General features: G+C 39.5%; 1 protein-coding gene across 1 annotated transcript in view; it reads right to left on the minus strand.

The window, feature by feature from the left end:
• LOC128513463 (protein unc-13 homolog A) overlaps positions 1–21,711 on the minus strand; it is a 50,583-nt gene extending 28,872 nt beyond the window's left edge. The window contains exons 1-11 of the mRNA XM_053487211.1: positions 21,517–21,711; positions 20,810–20,888; positions 20,578–20,677; positions 14,368–14,485; positions 10,383–10,506; positions 9,728–9,798; positions 9,583–9,637; positions 6,801–6,830; positions 5,062–5,275; positions 657–1,742; positions 247–349 (exon numbers count right to left, since the gene is read on the minus strand). Of these exons, the coding sequence (XP_053343186.1) occupies positions 247–349; positions 657–1,742; positions 5,062–5,275; positions 6,801–6,830; positions 9,583–9,637; positions 9,728–9,798; positions 10,383–10,506; positions 14,368–14,485; positions 20,578–20,677; positions 20,810–20,888; positions 21,517–21,711 (2,175 nt within the window). The remainder of the gene's footprint in view (positions 1–246; positions 350–656; positions 1,743–5,061; positions 5,276–6,800; positions 6,831–9,582; positions 9,638–9,727; positions 9,799–10,382; positions 10,507–14,367; positions 14,486–20,577; positions 20,678–20,809; positions 20,889–21,516) is intronic.
• Positions 21,712–22,135: the final 424 nt, after the last annotated feature.

Genomic DNA, 22,135 nt, shown 5'->3' on the forward strand with positions numbered 1-22,135 from the left:
TAAAGTTTGTAAAGAGGCCCAAGCAGTGATATGAATTGAAATGACTGTTGCCTTGAATCCCATCACAAGTCAGTTTTAGGTTTCCATCCAAGACAGCCATTCAAAAATCAATAGTCCATAGATCATGCATCATTTTAGCATACACTTAATTCCCCTTCTGATTTATCATCCAGATTCAGGATTGATGACCACCATTGAACTTCACCATAATAGCCCATGGACATAAGAGTGTTTTAAAAGACCTACCTCCTGCAGCTGCTGTCGGACCTTATTGAAGAGCCGTAGCCAGTTCTCTTTAGCTCTTACTGCAGGGTCGATAGGTTCCTTCACCTCCTCAACTTCTGGCTCTCTATACACAGATAAAAGGGAATACAGACATAAAGAGGTATGTTGTATGCTGTTTTTGCTGTTTGAGTTAGGCCTAAGACCATGCATAACTGGATAACAGGATATACCGTCCCCCTTACGATAGAACTTTTTTATAGGGGTCAAAACCAATAGAACTATGTAAGTTTGGGTTGGACTTAAAGTTGATGGCTATTGACACAAACTAGTGTCTTCAACTCTTGAAGATGTTGAGAGAGAGCCAACTACAGTGATGACTCATATACATTTTTTATACCTTTTGCTGCAATCTATGCAAATAACAGCCATACCCGTCTGGACAAGACTCTGGTTCCTTCTCCTCTGGTGGTGTTGTTGGAGGGGTGACCTCTCTCTCTTTTTCCTCCAGAGGAGATCCTTCTACAGGAATCTCCTTATCCTTTTGAGTTTGCTCCTCATGCACTGGTGGTTCCTCAATGGCCTGTGGTTGCTCTGGGGGTGTGGTTGGCTTGGCTACAGGGGATAAAGGTTGATCAGTGAGTGTGGGTGGCTGTGTTGGAGATTCTGTGGGTTTGGCTGTGGCTGGAGCAGCTTGCTGGACTCCAATAGCAAGGGGTTGGACTGGTGCAGCTTGGGGCTGAGGTGCTGCAGGTTGTGGTTGTGGTTGAGGTCTTTGGGGTTGGGGTGTGGGTGCAGGAGGCTGTGAGGACATCGAAATAGATCCACCCAATCCAAAAACAGCAGTTAGCGGTTTGGCCATAGCGAAGAAGGACTGGACAGATGGGATGGGACCTGTGGAATGTTGTTGCTGGAGAGGTGGCCTGGGCTGCTGCTGTGTTTGATTGGGTTTGCTTGGAGCTTGATTGATTAGTGGCGGTTGAGTTGGTGCTTGATTTGATGGCTGCATTTGAGCTGGACAAGCCATCTGGTTTGCATTTTGGCCTGGTTGTGCCTGCTGGGTCGGTGGCTGTTGATGCACAGATGTCTGTTTCTCTAGTGGTGGCCTGGCAGTCGATGGCACAGCCAATTTGGATGCAGTGCTGGTAGGGGTCGGAGTGTATGGAGGCTCCTGATCTTCACTGAGAGCCTCATCCACAGGGTACAGATCTTCATCGTTATAATTGAAGTCCTCTTCTTCACCCTCATACAAGTCAGCATCTTCAGCATATGGGTCAACTTCTTCTTCATAAAGGGCACCTTCCTCACCACCATCCTTGCTATAGGCGCCCTCATCACTGTAGGCACCTGTTGTCTCATCTGGTTCCCAGTCTGGAGAGCCTTTACTGTAGGAGACAGATGAGTGGCATGAGTGGTAGGAGTCATTTTCATCATACAGCTCCCGCTCGCCATATTCTTCCTCGCTTAGCTGTGAGCTGCAGTGGCTCAACTCTGCTGATGACGCATAGCTTCCTGCCGGACTGAGAGAAAAAAAGCAAAAGAAAGTAAGAAAGCAAAAGAGAGTTAGTTTTTTAAAATTATTTTACTTGGGAACTTTTGTGAGCAAAAAATTAAGGACGTTTTTCTATTTTGAATTACTACTTTGCATGTTTTTTTAAATAAGTTACATATGTATATGTAACATACCATACAGGATACACCTTGTATTCTTTAAGCAACCAATGAGACAAATATGGAATAAAAATACTACACATACACACATAGAAAACAGCATACACAAGGGTTTGTGTTATTGTCAAGGGTTCATAGTTTCCTATAAAAATCCTACATGGAAATGTTTCTTATGGTTCAGAATTCAAAGATTTCCCCCAGAGAAAATAAAAAAAAAAAGGTTCAAAGACTCCCTAGTGGTGGTGCTACTATATAAAGTCTTGTTTAAAAAAAAAAAGTATACAGAAAGTGTTCAGGTTCCTTGAAGACCTTTTACATCACAGTCCATATAATTGGAACCCATGGTATGTACAATGATAAAAATAAAAAATGTTTAAGAAAAAAAAAAAGAGGTTTTAAATAGCTATATTATGACAATATAAATAAATAATTCATATGTAAGTAACTGTATAGGATTTCATAGTACTTTATAATTGATATCAAATATCAATTAATTTTCATATAATAAATAAATATTCAAAGCACCAGCATTAGTTAGACAATGATAAAAAGCACTGACTGTAAATCTTTGTGCTGTTGCTTCAGTCAAGAAAATCAACCAGAAATTAGAAGATTATATAACAGTATACAAGAAATATAAAGAGGCAAAGAGAGCAAGCGAGAGAGAGAGATAGAGAGAGAGAGAGAGACTGAAGGAGGACCTCATTTGAAACTGCAGAACAGAAAACAAACTCAGATGAGAAAGCAAACCATCAATCTAAAAGATGAAGCTACTTTGGCAGCCGTGGGACGACTAAAGTGGGAAAATGTCAAGAACAACAAAGATGACTCATAAAACTCACACACACTCACACAGACACACTCACATTTATGCATCAACACAATGCGGAAAAGACCTTGGGAGGCTTTGGTTCGGAAAAGCACCGGCTATTCCCAGGGTGCCAAACCTGTTACATCATGCTGAGTGGGACTCAAACAACTGTCAGGATATTCCTGTATTTTGGCAGTAAAAACACTTTGTTCTATGGACGCACTAAAAGCATGCAGCTTGTGAATGTCTGTAGGTGGACGATTTAAAAGCAGTGTTTTGAAACAGTAACTAAAAGGGTGTTAGATTTTAACTATAGATTACACAATCATGTAGAGCTCAGTGTAAATTATTTATTTAAACACAGTTCTTACAAAAGTAATTAAGGTTCATTAACACAAGTAAAATATATCTGACCGGTGTATCCCATGAGTGCTTAATCAGATCTGGGGAATTTAGAGGCCAGGTTGGCAACCTTGGGAATTTTGCCGTCAGGTTGTGGTGCACTGGGTGTCTGATGCCTTTCGTGTCTAGCATTGACTTTTTTCAGCTGTTGTGCTTGAGCACTGGCTTTTCTGTGGGTACGAACAATGCCAACTGTGGCTCTCCACAGGCATAATAAGCCTTGGGTGTCTATAATCCGCTCACCAGTTCCTGGTATATGATTGATAATCAATGTTAACGTGTAAATGCCATATAGTGGTAATATTACAGCTGATTGAATTAAAGAAAGACAAAAAAAAAAAATCCCCAAGTTGTAGAGCAAAGAATGGCTTTCTGCTGGAATTTACGCCCCATAGCTACATCAATGAACGAGCAATGGAGGAAAAAAACAATCATGATAAATACAAGCAAATTGCTTGCCAAAAACAATAATAAATGAGGTAAAAAAAAATTCTAATGCTGATGAATGAGTCTGTTAAATACAGTGAGAATGGAAGGAGGAAAAACACTCAACCACCCACCTGCCCACACTCCTAATCTGACCCACATGCACTTAGACATCCCTGAGTTAACATACTCTTGTAGTGCACGTATGCATTTGCTAACACTCATACTCATCAATGTGCACTCTTGACCACTGCAGTTTATTGAACGATGCATAAAGCAGTGCAGGATAAAAGATCTTTTTTTATGCAGAAAGCACACCACAGGGCAATACACACACCCACACACATCCTGAGGTAGTCCAGGCGATGCTGTCATCACCTGCTCTGTTTAAGCTACGCTACAGAAACCAGCATCAATTGAGGTGCTGAAAACTGCTTAAACAATGAAAATGAAACTGAAAAATATTTCCTGCAGCTAGAATCGTATCGCACTTGCTCATACAGGGCTCATACAGTACGTATAAATGCTTCTAATGGAAGATTTTTTATAATCTCCAGGAGTGGACCTTACAAAGCTTTGAGGCTTTGGGTCATCTTGCTGTGATTGACATCAGTTTATAAGTCCGGTTATCGCCTAGAGGTGGAGAATAATACAATCACATGTCAAAGAACTAATAGATAATCAAGAGGTGTGGTTAGCTACTAAAATCAGCTCCACCTGTTTTCCTATTTTACATTGAATTCAAATTAAAAGACAAAAACAGAATAGTGTCCTCAGTGTACAAACAGTTTTATACACGTTGTGCAATAACAACATCATTGTTTTTTATGATGTTAAATAGTTCACAGAGGGCCCATGGTGGCCGAGGCGTGTTCAGAGTCTCAGAGGATCGGTGGTTCAAGACCCACAACTGTCAGGTCGCCAGTGTTCTGTCCTTGAGCAAGGCCCTAAAGCCTATAACCCCATATGATCCAACCACCGCATGCAAGCCTGATTCTAAAAAAAAAAAAAAAAGGGAGGGTTGTGATAGGAATGAAACCTGCGCCAGATCTTCAGGATCAAATGATCTGATGTGGTGACCCCTAAGATAAAAGGGACAAATCTCAAGAAAAAAGGAAATTTAAAATGTTTTATTCGTGTGTGAAAAAGAAACAAGAACACAGCACATAAAAAAAACATCTCAGCCAGCGAGTCCTTTGACCCCCTGAATCAATTTGGGAATCAATTCGTCAATTGGTCAGTGTGTGCTAGTTAATTGGATCTTTCCGTTCGAGAATGAGATTCTTTTTCATTTAGCAAGTCTCACGAGCTATATTTGGAATTTTCATAATGTGTCCACTTCGAAAGGACTTTCTTTACACCATTAATGTGCCTTTTGTTGAAGCCAGGATTAATCTGCAAATGATATATTACAATTCTACTTAAAACAGCTTGTAATTATTATCCAGGACCAATCCCTGGAGATGAGAGTGAAAAAAAAACATGGGGGTTTAAAGCAGGCAGTCTCCTTCCCTCTCTCGATTTTTTACCTTATTGCTCTCTGGTGGTCGTAGTCGATGGTGTCACAACTGTGAATAGAGCGGGTGTAGGTGGCTCTGTTGGAGCGATGCTGCTGACCCATGGGATACTGGTGGACGGAGGCATTGGGTTGTGACGTGCTATAGAACGGTGGTGGGATGCTGTTACTTGTCTCACTGCGGTAGTCACTGTCCCGGTCGTCCACCGCGCTATCTGGGTCTTCGTCTACATGTGGGAAGTGAGTGTTAGCAAAGAATTTGATTTCACACACAAATGCTTGCCATTTCGTTCAAAACATTCCTAAAGCAAATAGAATGCTGATGAAATTGAAACAAAATCAAAATCCTGCTTTATATGAGCCTCTAGCATGAGATGAAAGTTTTAAAACAATTGACTCTACTCTTTACAGTAAGATTACCACAAGAGCTAAATCTGGCCCTCGGGGAGGAAGAGGAGGAAGACTGTGACTCATACAAGAATGGACTGCGGTGCTGCACACAGGAAGACTTCAGCATGAGTCAGACCTCTTATTAGTATAATGTTTTGGAGACGAGAGCCAAGATTGGGTAAGGGGTGGCGTGACAAGTGGGCTGACAGGCCAACTGGACCCTCGCCAGCAAGCCCATCTGCTAATCCACGCATCAGGAAAGGTGTGTGTATGTGTGTGCGTGTTTTGACTGTGTGCATGAAGTGAAGTGTTTGTGAGTCACTAATACTGTTGTGTTGCTGTCAGAAGAAAGGCTCATGATGATTGCGTGAGTGTATTGTTTTATATCATGTTACTGTTGTGATATTTTTATGACTGGAGAAGATGGATGGCATTTCTGATTTAAATGAATAATTCACGAGTTTAAAAGATTTCTTGTGACTGTAGATTATCTTTTTCAAAACTGATATAATCTTCTATTGTATGTTAAGCTTGTGTGAGAGAGATACACAGCTGGGAAACATTTCTGGAAGCCAAAGAAAGAATGTAATTGATTGTTTATAGACTTCTTAGCTATTGGTTGCTTGATCTCTTATTACAAAATGCATTTCACTCACACACGCACACATTCACTCACTCGCACGCACTCGCCGGAGACCTGGAGACCACCCTGGATCCTGGTGCCAATCCTTTGCAGGGCACACATTCAGTCACACACTACAGGCAACTTGCAAACACCAATTAGCCTACTCTGCAAGTCTTCGGACTGTGGGGAGAAACCCGAGTACCAGGATGAAACCCACAAAGCACGAGGTGACTCGAACCCTCAACCCTGTAGGGGAGAAATAAGATGACTCTAATAAGACTCTAGCGCCCCCACATTAATTGGAGCTATAGCCAATCATAGGCGTTCATGCAAGCGGGAGGAGCGGATAGTGCTATCCTTCGAGTGTGTGACCCCCCTTCTGACAGTGCATGGACAAGCAGGGCGAAAAGATGAGGTTGCTTAGTGTCATGTGTCTCAAAGGAAACATTTGGTTGGTAGTTGTAGTTGATTGGTGCTCTAATAATAAGTAGGAACTGGCTACGACTAAGTTAAAATTAGGTGGAAAAATTAGGGGAACAAAATCCTGATTTTTTAAAAATATATTCAGCATGTTTTGAACTGTAATACAATTACATCTACCCTGTTGTATTATCTTTCAAAATCTTATTCTTCTTTCCATTCAGGAGGATTTGACTCATGCTGTAATTGCAACCCTTGGCAATTCAAATAAAATACTTTGTTCAGATTATGCTTAAAGACTGCAAACAGTGACTCACTTGGCTGATCTCCCCACAAATTCCAGTTACCTGTAATAGAGCAGACACAAATGTTATTTAGATATTTTTGTGGATGGTTGAGACTAAATCATTAAACAAGTTTGCTGTAAAATACCCAAGTACACACAAGTATTTTAATGAATGAATGCGTATATTTGGGATCGCTGCATATCTACCACTACAGAAAGTGCTTTTAGATGTCAGGGCAGGACAACAGGTTTCAGCAAAATTCTAATTGCACACAGCAAAATCTAAGGGATGCATTTGTTTTCCACAAGGGCATTGTGGCATTCATTCATTTATTCATTCAATCATTCGTAATCAATCATCTTCTATGCTGCGTAGATAGGATCGCGGGGGCCTGGAACCTATCACAGGTGACTCTGGGGATGAAATGGGGTACATCCTGGACAAGGTGCCATTTCATCACAGGTCACTTATGCATTTATAAAGTAAAGAAGTTATGCACTCTATAATGTCTTCATCTTCAAGCAGTATTACTTTGAAATTATAAACTAAATAGTTCTGTTAATCATAGACAAACTGTCTGCAAGTAAAAAAAAAAAATACATGACCCTGGAAGCTTAATAACTTTCCATTCCATGGCCTTTTTCCTTAACTGAAAAGATTTACAGATCAAGAAGGGGTAGTTTGATTCCTAATCTCTGTAAAGCTAAATAAGGCAGTAAGCCTACTGCCCCATGATTGTGCTCTCTGGAAAGGTGAGCAAATCAGAGAAAGATTGACTTAAATCCACTACATGGCCATACATTTGTAGACGTCTGATCATCACATTTATATGTGTTTCCCAACATCCTAAAATACCAATATTTAGTATCAGTAAGATTAGGCACTGATGGCAGGTGAGGAGGCTTGGGGTTCATACGGTGTTCCAAAGGTGTTGAGATTGAGGTCAGATTGTAAAAGAGCGTCTAGTTCTTTCACACCAATCTTGGCAAATCATGTTTCCATGGGTCAACTTGTTTATTTCCAAGTTGAAAGAGAAATCCTGTACAATTGCATGATCCAAACTTTGTGCCAATTGTTAGAGGAATGTACCAGGGTGTTGGCATCTGATCCTTTGGATGGTTTGGGTTTCAGGGTGGGGCCTCCGTAGCGCAGACTTTTTTCTCTGGTGCATCCCATGGGTGCTCAATCAGATTAGGCTGTGGCAAATGGGTGAGCCTTGGGTGCCCATGATCCTGTTGTCAGCTTGCTGGTGATCAGTACTTGTCAGGGGTCATGGCTGATTAGTGTAGGTGTAAAAGTAATTGGTCCCATAATGAAGTAAGTAATATTTCTTTGGAATTTAAAATATGAGTCACTACTGACTATAAATGGATAAAAAGTATGGCATGTTATTCTTTTATTTTAAAAAAATGTACTTTATTGTGGTGTAAATTTAATGATTTAAATGACAAATATTCAATGTTGCTCACCTATTTCATAATATAACAGCCCGTCATTTTTTCTGCACTCACTCCAGTGATCTCTCCCTTTCCTCTCGGCTAATGGAGTGGAGGAAATCACACAGCCTTTATTATAGATAGCTGTGACGCCTCACCAGCCTGTGATTAACACAGTGCAGGCCTGGCAGGTAGCCAACGGCAACCTTTAACTCTGCCACAACCAGTGACATGCCACTAGAGTGTGGCCACTGGGACAGGACTACATAGGGCAAATACGAGGATGGCTTATTTTATTTATACTCTGATCTCAAATCAGGTTCTGGATGGAATGTTATTGACATTTTTACTTTACACACAGAGCATCAGCACTCTGATCACTTTTTTTATCAAGCAACTAATGAGCAATTAGTCCTGAGCTGACCCCGGCAGGAAAAAGTATAAATAATAATAATAATAATAATAATAATAATAATAATAGGGTTGCCAGATCTTAATACAACAGTAAGTAAAAAATGATCCGCACTCTGGCTGTAGAATTTCTTTACATTAATTTGTGGAAAAGACAAATTCTTCCTTTTCCAAACATAATCTCCTTGCTTTTTGATACACTTTGTCTATCTGTCAACAAGCTTTCACTGATGATGTTGTAGTAGCTACATTTATAAGGTCATTTTATGACCTTAGTGTGTCATAATACTAAGCATAGTTATTGCACTACTTCATTAAAAATGCATTATATGATAAATGCTATGTAGTAAACAGGTAATACATTGTATTTCCCAGTGATTGCAATTAATTTGAGGTTTTATTGACCCGATGCTTCTGATTAAATTAGTGTAGCAATATATTCCTCAGTGACTGTGGCAAAGATAATTTCTTTTGGTGAGCAGGAGGGTGGTGACACAGAGGCAGTGACTCGAATCCAATCAAAATATGTATGACTCTTCCAGATGTCATCCAGACTTTTTACGAGTTCAAACCATTTTCCTTATTACTTATTTCTGTCAGTCTAGACGGAAACAATTTGGAACAAAATTCTTTATGAATCAGATTTTTGCATTTAATTATCCTTTCCTACTTCATAAAATGGCAGCACAGAGCTACTGACCGGAGAAAGATCTATGGTCTTCGCAGATCACCTGACGCCAAAATTCCACATCAAAAGCTTCCATAATACAGATACACGATATCCGGTGGGTGTAAGATTACATGATCCAGACTAGTCTAAAAGCCTTGTGGCGAATAGAGATTCATTTGAGGTTGCAGGGGCTTCTACAGTCAGGAAGCTATAGGGTAACTCGACCTATCGCTCCTCCTCTGAAGTCTGAGCGTGACACTATGGTATTGATTTTATAAGGAAGTCTATAACTCACAGCACTGGCTCCCGGGTACAGGAAGAGGCCTCTCCTGCTGCTCCTGGTACGAGTACTACGGCAACAAGCATATTTCAATTAACCTCACTTCCATGAGGGTATGTGAGACATGAATCATGTGACTTTAAGGGGGCAGGTTACTTACATCCTGGTCTCTCATGGCATTGAGCTGTTCTAGTTTCTTTGCCCAATAGCGAGCTTCCTCTTCAGGGATATCTATAACAAGGACACATGACACTATGATTGGATGACGATTGCACATTGCTGCATGATGCATTTACTACTTCTGCACATCTTGACATGCAAGTAAAAACCCAAAGGCACACTGGCACATGCACATACGTATGCACTCTTACACATACACACCCAACTCCCACATATACCCTGTGTTACTTTGTTAGCTGATGAAGAACCTGCTGTGACCTTATGCCAACACAAGTTTCTATCCAAGGAAAAGCAGCCTCAAGTAAACAGATACATATGCTGTGCTCTGTGCTTGAAAATCACTGTTTTCTTTTTCAGCTAAAACTCACTGGAACTAAGGTACTACCTTAATAATGACTGTAATCCAACTGATCTTTTCACTTCAAGGTTTAATGTTTTCCAAATGTGTCATTTGAGATACGTCAAAAGTGGTACCTTTTACAGATTCTGACTAGATGTCCAGTTTATGCACATGATCCATAATAATCGGATACATTTCTAATCAAGGGAATAGAATATATTTTTTAGGTGGTAGGGATTTAGGAAACCTTGGGTTATGATTTAATTGGAATTGTAGGTAAGAATAATGGTCTTACCTAGTGGCAGTTCGAAGCGTGTGTCGAGCAGCACCCTGTGGAACGTCGGGTCTTTGGTGCCGCAGATCTCATTATCGGCCATGATGACCTGGGAGTCCAGGGTTACCCACTCTCCTGGACCCTCCTATAAAAATACACACATACAATGACATTACATACAGTATCTCTTGACTGAGAACAAACATTTTTCTAGGGATACACGACATGAAATAACCTTTCTCCAGCCAAAATAAATAGCTTCAGTATGCAACCAAATGGATATCTGAATTGAGGAATTAATGATTTCACTGACATCAGTAAATAATCAAAATAATTGATGGAAATGTAAAACACTTCGGAATGTGCTGACAATAATCAACAGTGGGACAAGCTACATCACACCACCCTAAAGCTAATTTTCTATCCTTTTATACCACAGCACAATAATACAATTTTTATTAAGTGTATAACAACATGTTGCATTTAATGTCATAGAACATCTTTTCGATTAGAACTTAGTTCCTGTCATTAACCAGAAAGCACCTGATATAAATCACCAACACTGGAGACTCCTTCTATAAATAAAGTCTTCACCCAGAAATGTCCACTAATATAATTTTTTTTTCTGATTTCTTTGTGAAATGACATGCTGTTATAAAAAAAAAGTTATTGTAAATTAAGTGTTACTGTAGAATGAATTTATTAGACTGTGCACGGTGATTTGCAGGGGTGGGTAGTAACGAGTTACGTTTACTCCGTTACATTTACTTGAGTAACTTTTTGAAAAAAATGTACTTCTATGAGTAGTTTTACTGCACCATACTTTCTACTTTTACTAGAGTAGATTTTTGAAGAAGAAACGCTACTCTTACTCCGCTACATTTGGCTACACTCGTCTCGTTACTTTTCTAACCATTTATTCTACACATGCCGGCGGTAGATCTACCGCATGACTTTCACAGAGGCAGCAACAATAATCACATGACTCCGTTTGACCAATCAGCTGCAGTAACAATAACCACATGTAGTCACATGACCACACCCAAACAGACAGCATAGCGGGGAAAAAAACAGCTTCAGCCGGCATCCCTGGCATCATACACAAAGCATGTTTGGCTTGCAAAAGAATAGCTTCATACTGGTGTCTTCTTTATTTGCCAAAACAGACACACTCTACAGCATATCAAAAAACGGACTTCTACCCTGAGGAAACTAGTGATGCGCGGGTCGTCTGGTAACCCGCGGACCCGTCGGGTTGGGGCGGGTAAAGAAATTGTCACGGGTTGGGACGGGTCATTAAAAACAAAATAAATAAAAAAAATTATGTATGTTGCGTGCAATTCCCTATAGCCTATATTAAATATTTGGGGATATCTATTTTCATATTTTATTAAGTTCTTTGATAAGGTTACGTCACGTGCCAAGTCACGAAAGTGCCAAGCAGCTTCCGCTGCCAGTCACAACAAAAACAAAGAAATAAGAGTAAAGATGAAAGACGAGGTGCAGGAGAAATTGAGGTCAGGAATTTACATCATTAAAAGAAAAAAGGTCAGGCTGCTAAATCTAATGTTTTAGCATTCTTTTTTTGCACAGCGAACGTAAAAATGCTAAATGAATATTTTCGTGTGATAAATGAAAAAAAAATGTCAGTGGTTATTTAGCGTAGGCTGTAAACTGTAGGCCTGCCCTATACAAATCTAAATAAAAAAATTGTTAAGCCTAGATTACAAACGCTGCTTTGTAAATGTTTAAAATGTGTATCATTATCTTGTTATTAATATGACCTGATTTATCGTTCATATTCATAACCATCTGTTGCGACTTTCAGGCTGAAATAAAGGCTGTTTTCATTCGAATTACAATGCCTAGTATGTCTATTTAATGGTTGTGGGTGCAGGGCGGGCGGGTTGTTAAAATAGATACAGAAGGGCTGGGGCAGGCCAAATAATTTCATAAAAGCGGGACCCGCAGGTCAGAAAATTACCCGACCCGCGCATCACTAGAGGAAACATATTGCAGCTGTTTCATTGAATGTTAGCATATATAATTATCAGAATTCTACTATAATATAATATACAGTTGTATATAACTGTATAAAAACAGTTACTCAGTAGACTTGAGTAGTCTTTTCACTGAATACTGTTATACTTACATACTTACTTAAGTAATATTTTGGATGACTACTTTTTACTACTTATAATATAATAATATTATTTCGATGTACTTTTACTTGAGTACATTTTTGGCTACTCTACCCATCTCTGGTTATTTGTCAGCCAGAACAAGTGTCAGAGCTGCTTAAAACCTAAGACTTATCAAGGAGGCAGTGGTGGCTGTGGTGTTTGTGGCTCTGCGTTGCTGATTAGATGGCTGGGGGTTCAAGCCCCGTCACTACAGGTCACTACTGTTTGGTCCTTGTGCAAGACCCTTAACTCTATACCCTGTACAACCTTGCTGCTGCATGCAGTGCCAGTTCCAAACCTGGTTAGAAAATGGAATGGAACAGCTGTGACAGGAAGGGCATCTGGTGTAAAACATGAACCAGATCTTGCAGTTCATATGATTAGATGTGGCTTTTGGCCAATCAGAATTGAGAATTTTGAATTCAATAATCCTGTGATATACAATACATATCAATATCTAACATCAGTCAAGTAGCTAGATTTGGCAAAGCTCACTAATATCACGGTCAATTCTGTTATATAACCTGAAAAAGCCTCCCAAATTATGATCATGATTAGAATACAAACCAAATTGCAACTCTCTGTCAATTTTTTTTTGAGGTTTCTTTTTTCTTTCTTTCTTTTTTTTTTTTTTTAATGACATCCTCCATAGGACACCATGATTGCTAACTAAAACCTACTCTTAAACGTCATGGTGAATATGAAAAAGCCAGCATCCACACCATCATCACTCCAGCTGGAATCTGGACCGGAACCAAATGAAAAATTGGCCAAGACCCAGATATTGTCCTGTGCTTTCATCACTGGTGTAATCACACCTCGCATCAGCAGTTTTACTTCACCCGCGTCGGCTCGGTTACAGATCAGAGGGACATACAAACGTGTTTACTGAAGTCCAGGAACAGGCTTGGCGAAATCCTGATTCATAACTGAGGAGGTGATGTATTATTCATACAGGATTATGAAAGCAAAGTGAAAAAAAAAAAGCTCACGCTCATTTATACAGCAGAACATAAAAGCTGCAAATGGGAGAAAGGTTTGCTTCGCTTTAGAGGAGGCCAGTGTGTGCTTACGTAACCGTCTCTCAGCAGCTGGTGTGTGTGTGTGCGTGTGTGTGTGTGAGAGAGAGAGAGAAAGAGATGGGCGCACTATCTGCTGAGCTCAGCTCAAATAAAAACGCATTACACCTGGACTATCACTATTGTGGAGTAGAATTTTTATGCTTCAAAAGTGCAAATGATATTTGATACTTAAATCAGATGAAATGTAAATTAGATATGTATTCAGTACTTTGCATGTGTGTGTGTAAGAGAGAAACATTTTAATGTTGAGCATAATCAGGTTTAAATTCAAGTTTTTGGTATAGCGCGGCACAATTTCCATAGAGTTAAACAGATAAACAGATTAAGACTCACATTCATGCGACACTTACGTTTGCAGTTTTTTTTTTTAAGTTTTACATAAAACTATTTACATGAGTTGAGTTAAGTTTAAGTTAAGCCTTTATTCGTCACATATGCATTACTGCACGGTGAAATTCTTACTTTGCATATCGCAGCATAGCTGGGGTCAGAGGTCAGGGTCAGCCATGATACAGCGCCCCTGGAGCAGATAGGGTTAGGGGCCTTGCTCAAGAGCCCAACAATGGCAACCTGCAGGTGCAGCAGGGGCTCGAACCACAAGCTTCTAATTAATAACTCAGTGCCTTGACCTTCTGAGCCACCACTGCCCCATCACCTCATGAACTTCCTAAATACTTACTTTACTTAATGAAAATTTTATGCAATGCTCATGAAGGTGCAAATGTAATTGGCGGCTCCTACCTCATTTGATTGGCGGATGGTCTGTAGCGGGATCCAGACGGTGCCCACCATGGTGTCCCAGATCAGACCTTTATTCCACACCTCCACCGTCAAACCCAGATCCAGCCGGTTTATCTCACTGTTTAAAAGAAAGATAAATACAGGTAAACCTTTTTTTATATATATAGATAAAAAATTTCTTCATGCATGTTTTTCATGATGTTTCTCTTCTTACACATTATGTTTAATCGTCTACATCACTGTAGCTCTGGGGACTATATAAATAATACATCATTTTTTCATATTAATAAAGCAATGCTAAATTAAAGAGAGACAGAGAGAGAGTCAGACAGAACGACAGCTCTGGAATGATGATATTGTCCTCATATTATATTTAACAAGGGATTAGTGTTGGAACTGGGTCGATGATTTTGCCAGCAGCAGCAGCATGCTGGGTTTACTTTGCAAGTACATTTCTTTTATGTAATTACATTAACTTGTTTTATAAGGAATGGTAGAGGATAGAAAACAAAGCTGGATGCGGGGCTGCGGGGAACACGACGTGGCTTAGTTACAACACAGCAGGACGCTTTAGAAAAGTAAGAGAGAACTGGAGGAAAAAAAGAGAGTGAGACAGAAAGACAGAAATGAGAAAGTGAAAGAGAGATATAAAATGAACAGAGGCTGGATAAAGGCTGCATGGAAAAGTACATACCACTACACTAACTGTATGTTCACAAAGTAGTAAAGATCTATAGTATATGGATGTAGCTTTAAAGATCAATACTAATAGAGACGTACGAAAAATGTAAGGAGACGGTAAAGGAATACTGCAGTGCTTCTTAAACTAATTTTTATCCATGTTTGATTACACATTCAACACCTTGTACTTAAAAAAGGACAAAGACGCATTTCCTCATATAAAGGCAGTTTTGGGGCTATTCAAATAAATTAATTAATTAAGAATAAATTACAAGACAGTTCTGTGAAAAGAAAACTCCTGAGCTATCCCTTATTTTTTCATATTAAATTCAATTAAATGATGTAGATTAAATATAAAGAAATAGGAACAAATGTTTTACTGTGACAGGCAAAGTGCCAAAAAATACAAATAAAAAAACAGTTGTTTATGTAATAACCTCAGCAGCGACCTCATTTCCCCTCTCATCTGTTCCAACCACTCAGCATTCAGCATCACCAGTACACTTGTTCCTCAAAAAAACCTTTTTTTCTCACTGATTTAGACCATAAATAAGGCGGGAGAACTATTACTCAAGACTACATTCAAATAGAAGTAAATCTGGCTCTTTGGCAGCCAAATATAAAGAAATGAAGGGTGGCTCAAAACTTCTGCGCAGCACGGTAAATAAGAACATATTTCAGTTATTTGTAAATTAAGGTGGCATATTATACTCCTTTTCAACAAGCTGACATGAGTCATTATCAGAATAAACCTACGTCATGTAAACCACCTCAATCAGAACAGTCTGACTTGATCCGGCCTAATCAGAATTCATTTTTTAACCGTAATGAGAGGTAAACTTTTAAAAATCTGTAATTCGGTAGGTAAATATTAGCCATGTAAACACTTTACCCGACTGTTCATCTCTTGTTGGAATAAATATTTTCTCAGTGCATGTTTGCTCCACATTGACAACATGATGTAACATCCTGTGACTTGACATGTTTCCTGGAAGGAAATTTTGTATTACTTTCACTCATTAGGTCGCTGGCTGAGGAACAGACACTGATTGGTTGCCGATTTCATGTGTCATGCATCTAACCAATCATAAATGAGACTGACTTCTTGTAACCAATCAGAACAGATTTGTTGAAAAAAAAAGGGAAGGAAAACCAAACCTCAACAATTTGGATAAAAATAAAAATACTTCTTTATGTGTTATAATTTGAAATAGTTCTATTGTGATTAAGAATAATTATTGCATTATTCTGCACATTGTCTTGACCATAACTGGACATGGTCTCTACATTACACTTCAACTCGTCTATATTTTATTATATTTCTGTTTTGCTTTTTTTATTCTACTATTTTATTTTGTATTATTTTATTTGTACATAGTGTTTTTACAGATTTTTTCCATATTTTTTTTTTACAGTAGAACCTTGGATTACGAACATAATTCCTTCCGGAAGCAGCTCATATTCCAAAACAAAATTCCTCGTAAATCAAAGCAAATCTTCCTATATGAAATAATGTAAACTCAAATTATTTGTTCCACAGCCCAAAAAAATAAATACATAAAATCATTTATACAAAATATAAAGTAAAAATAAAACAAATTAACCTGCACTTTAAAAATAAATCTCGACAGATAAATGTTTCCGTTTATGCGCGCAGGCGTATGTATGTGTCTGTGTGTGTGTTTGTGTGAGTGTGTGAAGCTAAAGTAAGAGGAGACTCTTACTTTTAAGCCCCTCCTGTCTCCCCCTTCTCATCTTACACCGTAAACCTTCTCCTCTCTTATTTGAATTTCACACAAACACACACACATTAACGGAAAGACTGTTTTGTTGGAAAAATTAGCAAGGAACACCTCTAATGACAGTCATGTGAGCGCATATTAACGGAATCAATGCTGTAAAGTAATATAAAAACCATAAAATTAACCTGCATTTTACCTTTGACAGAGCATAGTTTCTGTGTAGAGCAGAGAGAGAAAGTGTGTGTGTGTGTGTGTGTGTGTGTGTGTGTGTGTGAAGCTGAGAAGGGGTGGGTGTGGGGGGTTCTCAGTGTAAAGGCGAGAGAGAGAGAGAGAGAGAGAGAGAGTGTGTGTGTGTGTGTGTGAAGGGGCACGGTGTCAAATTACGTGCGTGCACACACATAACAGGCTGAAACAGAGAGGGAGAAAATAGATCTTTAACCTCTCTTATGAGATTTTCTTTTGCTCGTGCACGGATGTTGAGCAGCGCATGAGTAAGAGACGCGCACTAAGATCCAGCAGGAAAGACGATTACCCACAATTCCACAGCGCAAGAAAGAGAAAAACTGTTGGCTCAGTTGTGACGCTCGGCATGTGTGCATGCACGATACATTATACTCGGTACTTGTAAACCAAGACTTGTTCGTTTTTCAAGTCAAAATTTATTAAAAATCTTTGCTCATCTTGCGAAACACTCGCAACCCGCGTTACTCGTAACCCGAGGTTCCACTGTATTTCTAATTTGTAAAATACTCTCATTTTATACTGAAACTACTCTTTTTTTAGGTCAACAGTCATATAAGAATTTTACTTCATATCATACTGTGTATGTAAGACTAAAAAATTTGACTTTGAATCTCTAATTGAAATGGTTTTAATCGGATTGAAGAAATACTGTCTGTGTAACAGTACCTAATGTTTCGCCGTCTGCAGCATTAAATGCTACTTTTTTTGTAGCCAGCCAATGCAGGATAAAAAACCTAGTATCTAATACTGTACTCGAGATGAAATTTCTTCCGTGAAATTTATGAACGGGAGACTTGGGTGAATGTCCCAAAAAATGAGCAAAAATATAATTTAGCAAAATATGTGACCTTTAAGCTTGACTTTTCATAAAAGCTCCAGTGAGTACCGCTTACGTGTTTTTCCGTGTTGCAAAACTTGATAGAACTTTATAGAAACAGCTTTCCCATGTCAATCACATGCCAGAAATTTTTTACAGTAGATTTTTTCCCCTCAACTTTCAGTGCATGTTTTATATGAAATCCTACGGGGCGTAGGTGTTTTCCCATTTTACGTCACAGCAGATGCCAAAAGAAGAAGCATGGACTGGAGAAAAACAAACATGAAGAAAATGTGATGATAATGAAAAATCCTGCTAGTGAGCAAATATAAGTCAGTAAATGTTAAAAGTATTCCAGATGTGACGCCAGATTCAATCAAGTCGCACAAGCAGCTTGAACTGGCTCAATTTTCTACCCGATGAAAGGGTAATCTCTCATTACATCTACTGTATGGATAATAATAAATCTAAATTAACACTGCAAGCTAGGCTAGTTTTTTTACTCGATGCTATGGGAAACATCTCTACTTTATATTCTTGCGCATGTATTAATACAGTACAGATATACAACATTAGGGTGGATCGTCACCAGATTGAAAACAGCTTGAATATTCCTATATGGAAGCCTGTAGGACTTCACAGCTTATACGATTAGACGCATTTTCTTTTTAACTATAATCAGATCATGTTTTTCTATTTAAATGGAGCTTGCAGTGTTTTAAACCATTCATTAATCACCCATAGGTTTTTTTTTTTTTGCAAGAGGCAGCAGTGGAGCGAGTTATTGAGTGCTAATTATGGGAGCGTAAGTGGGTGTGGGTGTGTGTGGGTGTGTGTGCGTGGTGTCAGAGATTATGGATATTTTCCAGATCCCACAACACAGCAGAGAATCTCCACAGAGCCTTCTTATACCAACAAACACTCGGGTAGGACTGCACTTCCATCGCAGTGCTCTAAAGTACACCACCGCAAACATACACACGACACTCCTAGCACATTCTCCTCTGCCGGATCGCTGACAAAATGAACAAGTGAAAAAGAAAGCAAGAGAGGAAATGAAAGTGAGCAAGCTAGGGAATGAGGGATGCATGAATGAATGGGCTGAGAGGAAAGAAAGGGAGTGTGGATTAGAATGAGCTCGAAAGGCCGAGGCGGAGAGCGATCCGTGATTGAGCGAATGAGTAAACGGTGGGGGCAGTGATGTAGGGGGAGGTGAAAAGAGTGAGTGCGGCTGGACCGCATGAGTGTGTGAATGAAGAAGCCTGAGTTGAGTCACGCTCTGGATGTCGAATCCTGGCACACAGAAACATTTATTTTTGCTTCTTTTTTTTCTCCAGATCATCTAACATGAAGTATTTTACTCTCAACTTATAAAAGCAGGTCGGTCATTTGACTGTCTGTGAGAGAATCTGGCATGTATGCATAGGTGAAGTTCCAATAAAACCAGTCAGATGTTACTGTTTAAAACGTAAAAAAAAAAGCATCTTGCGTAAGCAGTCAGTTTAACAAAGGCAGCAGTAAGAACAATCAGTAGATTTAAAGATGTATAAAGTTTTAGGGCTCTCAGGGGACGCCATAGCTGTCCTTATGTGGGAGTTTAAAAAGCAAATGGGCTTTGCTCTCTCGGGGGCGAGTGGTGGCATACCTACACTCATTACATCATCAATCATAGAAACACTAGCTAATCGTGGGCATCTGCGAGCTCGCGAAAGCAGAAGGGGCGGATAGAGCTTTTCTTCGAGTGTGTTACACCATCGATAACATTGCACGAGCAGCAGTTTGAAAGGATGCGGTCGGCTGGGGTCAGTGTCACGTGTCTCGGAGGACACACGTGATCCCTCTGGTTGGTTGCATTTATCTTAATGGGAGAGCGACAGAAAAAAATGAGTGAGATTAAATTAGAGAGAAAATCAGGAGGAACAAACAACTGATTGGTTTTTAGTTTGGTTAAATAAAAGAATTTCATTGTATAAGATTCATTATTTCATAACAGGCTGCAGTGTGAACTGGACCTGATGAAACATCCGGTAATGTGATAAATTCTAATCAGAAATTTCACTTTAGTAATTTATGGATAATTAAGAGAAATTGACGCTTTAATGGTCTTAACACTTTTATATAAATATATATATATATATATATATATATATATATATAAATATATATATATATATATATATATATATATATATATATATAGAGAGAGAGAGAGAGAGAGAGATAAATAGATAGATAGATAGCAGTATATTGAATAGACAGCTGTTTTATCTCCGGGAAATTATATTTCTTCTGTATTAAAATCAAATCATTCCCTCACTCACTCTCTATACTGTTTTTGCTGTTGAGGCTCGTGGGAGGCCTGGAGCCCATCCCAGATGACTCAAAGCACTAGGCAGGGTACACCCCGCAGGGCACACAACACTGACCCACTCACTACGGCTAATTTGGAAACACAATATAAGCCTACTATGCATGACTTTGGAGTGTGGGAGGAAACCTGAGTACCCTGAAGGAAAAATGACCAAGTATATTCAGGGAAGACCATGCAAATCCACACAGGCCAAAAGGTGGGAATCGAACCCTTTGACCCTGAAGGTACAAGGCTACAGTGCTCACCAGGGAATCAGGGAAAAACTGGGTCATGAGACAGTAAATTGTAGATGAAACATGACAAAATTGGGAGAAGATAAGAAGCTTTAAAAACAAGGAATGAAGGAAGAGACTCACAACATGAAGTCCTGTTCCCAGCTCGGCTGGTTGCCCCGCACTGCGATCGTCGTGCTCTTAACATTCTGTACCTTCAGACTCACATACGCATTAAACTTCTCTAAAGGGGGAAGAGCATTAAGAGGTCAGACACGACAATAAATACACTCACCCACATACACACACACACACACACACACACACACACACACACAGAGCATTAAAAATCAAGGGTAATTTGGTCTTTACTCACCTTGGGGTCCATCAAGCTTGGCTTTTTTCACTGTGGAACAAAAAGACAAAGACAAAGAATCAGTCCCACTTTCTTCATGCTGTACATGTTACAACCAATATTTTGTTTCATTTCATACAAATGCAAACTGAAATCATCAGATTCACAATGTGATCCAAAAGATCAACATCTGCAACAAAACCATTATGAAGAACTCTGGATTTCACCTCCGGATTTGTATTTAAGTAAAATGTTAATGGATTTCAAGAGGTTGATTGATTGGAATCAGATTTGAGGGGAGTTTTTTTTTTCATGGCTTAATTTTTTATTCTGACTGGTCAGAAGGTTTTGATTAATTTCCTCTAACAGCAGCTCTGATGATGGTGTCGGCTCCAGGACACATGAATGCGCTCGCTCTAATTATTTCTATTTTAAGTATTATTTCTGCAGTCATGGACAATGTGTCTTGTATAGAATGTACAGAAACAGATAAACAGCGAATATTTATACTTCATCAGTGTTTTAGAGATGTGACAGATAGACGAGCAGATCTTTTGTATTTTCCATTTAAAAACAACATACACAGCAAACAAGAATAATAATCATGAACCATAATAGAGTGGTAGACCGAAACGATAACAAAAAACAAAAGCTGGGGAAAGTGTGCTGTACAAGAGGTGCAATATGAAGTACTGTGCAAAAGTCTTGAGACCCCTGCCCCACCCCACCACACCCGGCCCCACCCCACCACACCACACCCGACCCCTCCCCACCACACCCGGCCCCTCCCCACCACACCCGACAACTCCCCACCACACCAGACCCCTCCCCACCACACCCGGCCCCTCCCCACCACACCCGACAACTCCCCACCACACCAGACCCCTCCCCACCACACCCGGCCCCTCCCCACATTTCTTCATACTAGAATTTCGAGCTTACAAAAAAATAAATAAAAATGTAATGTGAAGAAACGAGGTGTGGCTCGAGACTTTTACACAGTACTGTATACAGTATTCTTGTGCTCATTAACCCGAATGTGACTCGGGTGCAAGTAATTAAGTGAAGTGATCTTGAGTGGTGCAGTGGCTGATCGGATTAGTAGTTCAGCACTGTTGCGGTGACACACTGCGGTATTAGTCACATAGTTTCTTCCTAATATGATCTAAAGTTAATAACTGCATAATAAGCAGGCAGCCTGAGGATGTCTCAGATGTACTTCTTATTGTGCTGCCGCCACACCACCTTTTTCAGTTTTAGTGAACCTGTGTCCACTGTACACTCAGGGTCCTGTTCTTGACTACATCAGGTTCCACTCCTGTCAGGCTTTTCCACCTCGCGTTTTGT

Source organism: Clarias gariepinus, chromosome 25, assembly GCF_024256425.1.
Source record: "Clarias gariepinus isolate MV-2021 ecotype Netherlands chromosome 25, CGAR_prim_01v2, whole genome shotgun sequence".
NCBI classification, from domain to species: domain Eukaryota; kingdom Metazoa; phylum Chordata; class Actinopteri; order Siluriformes; family Clariidae; genus Clarias; species Clarias gariepinus.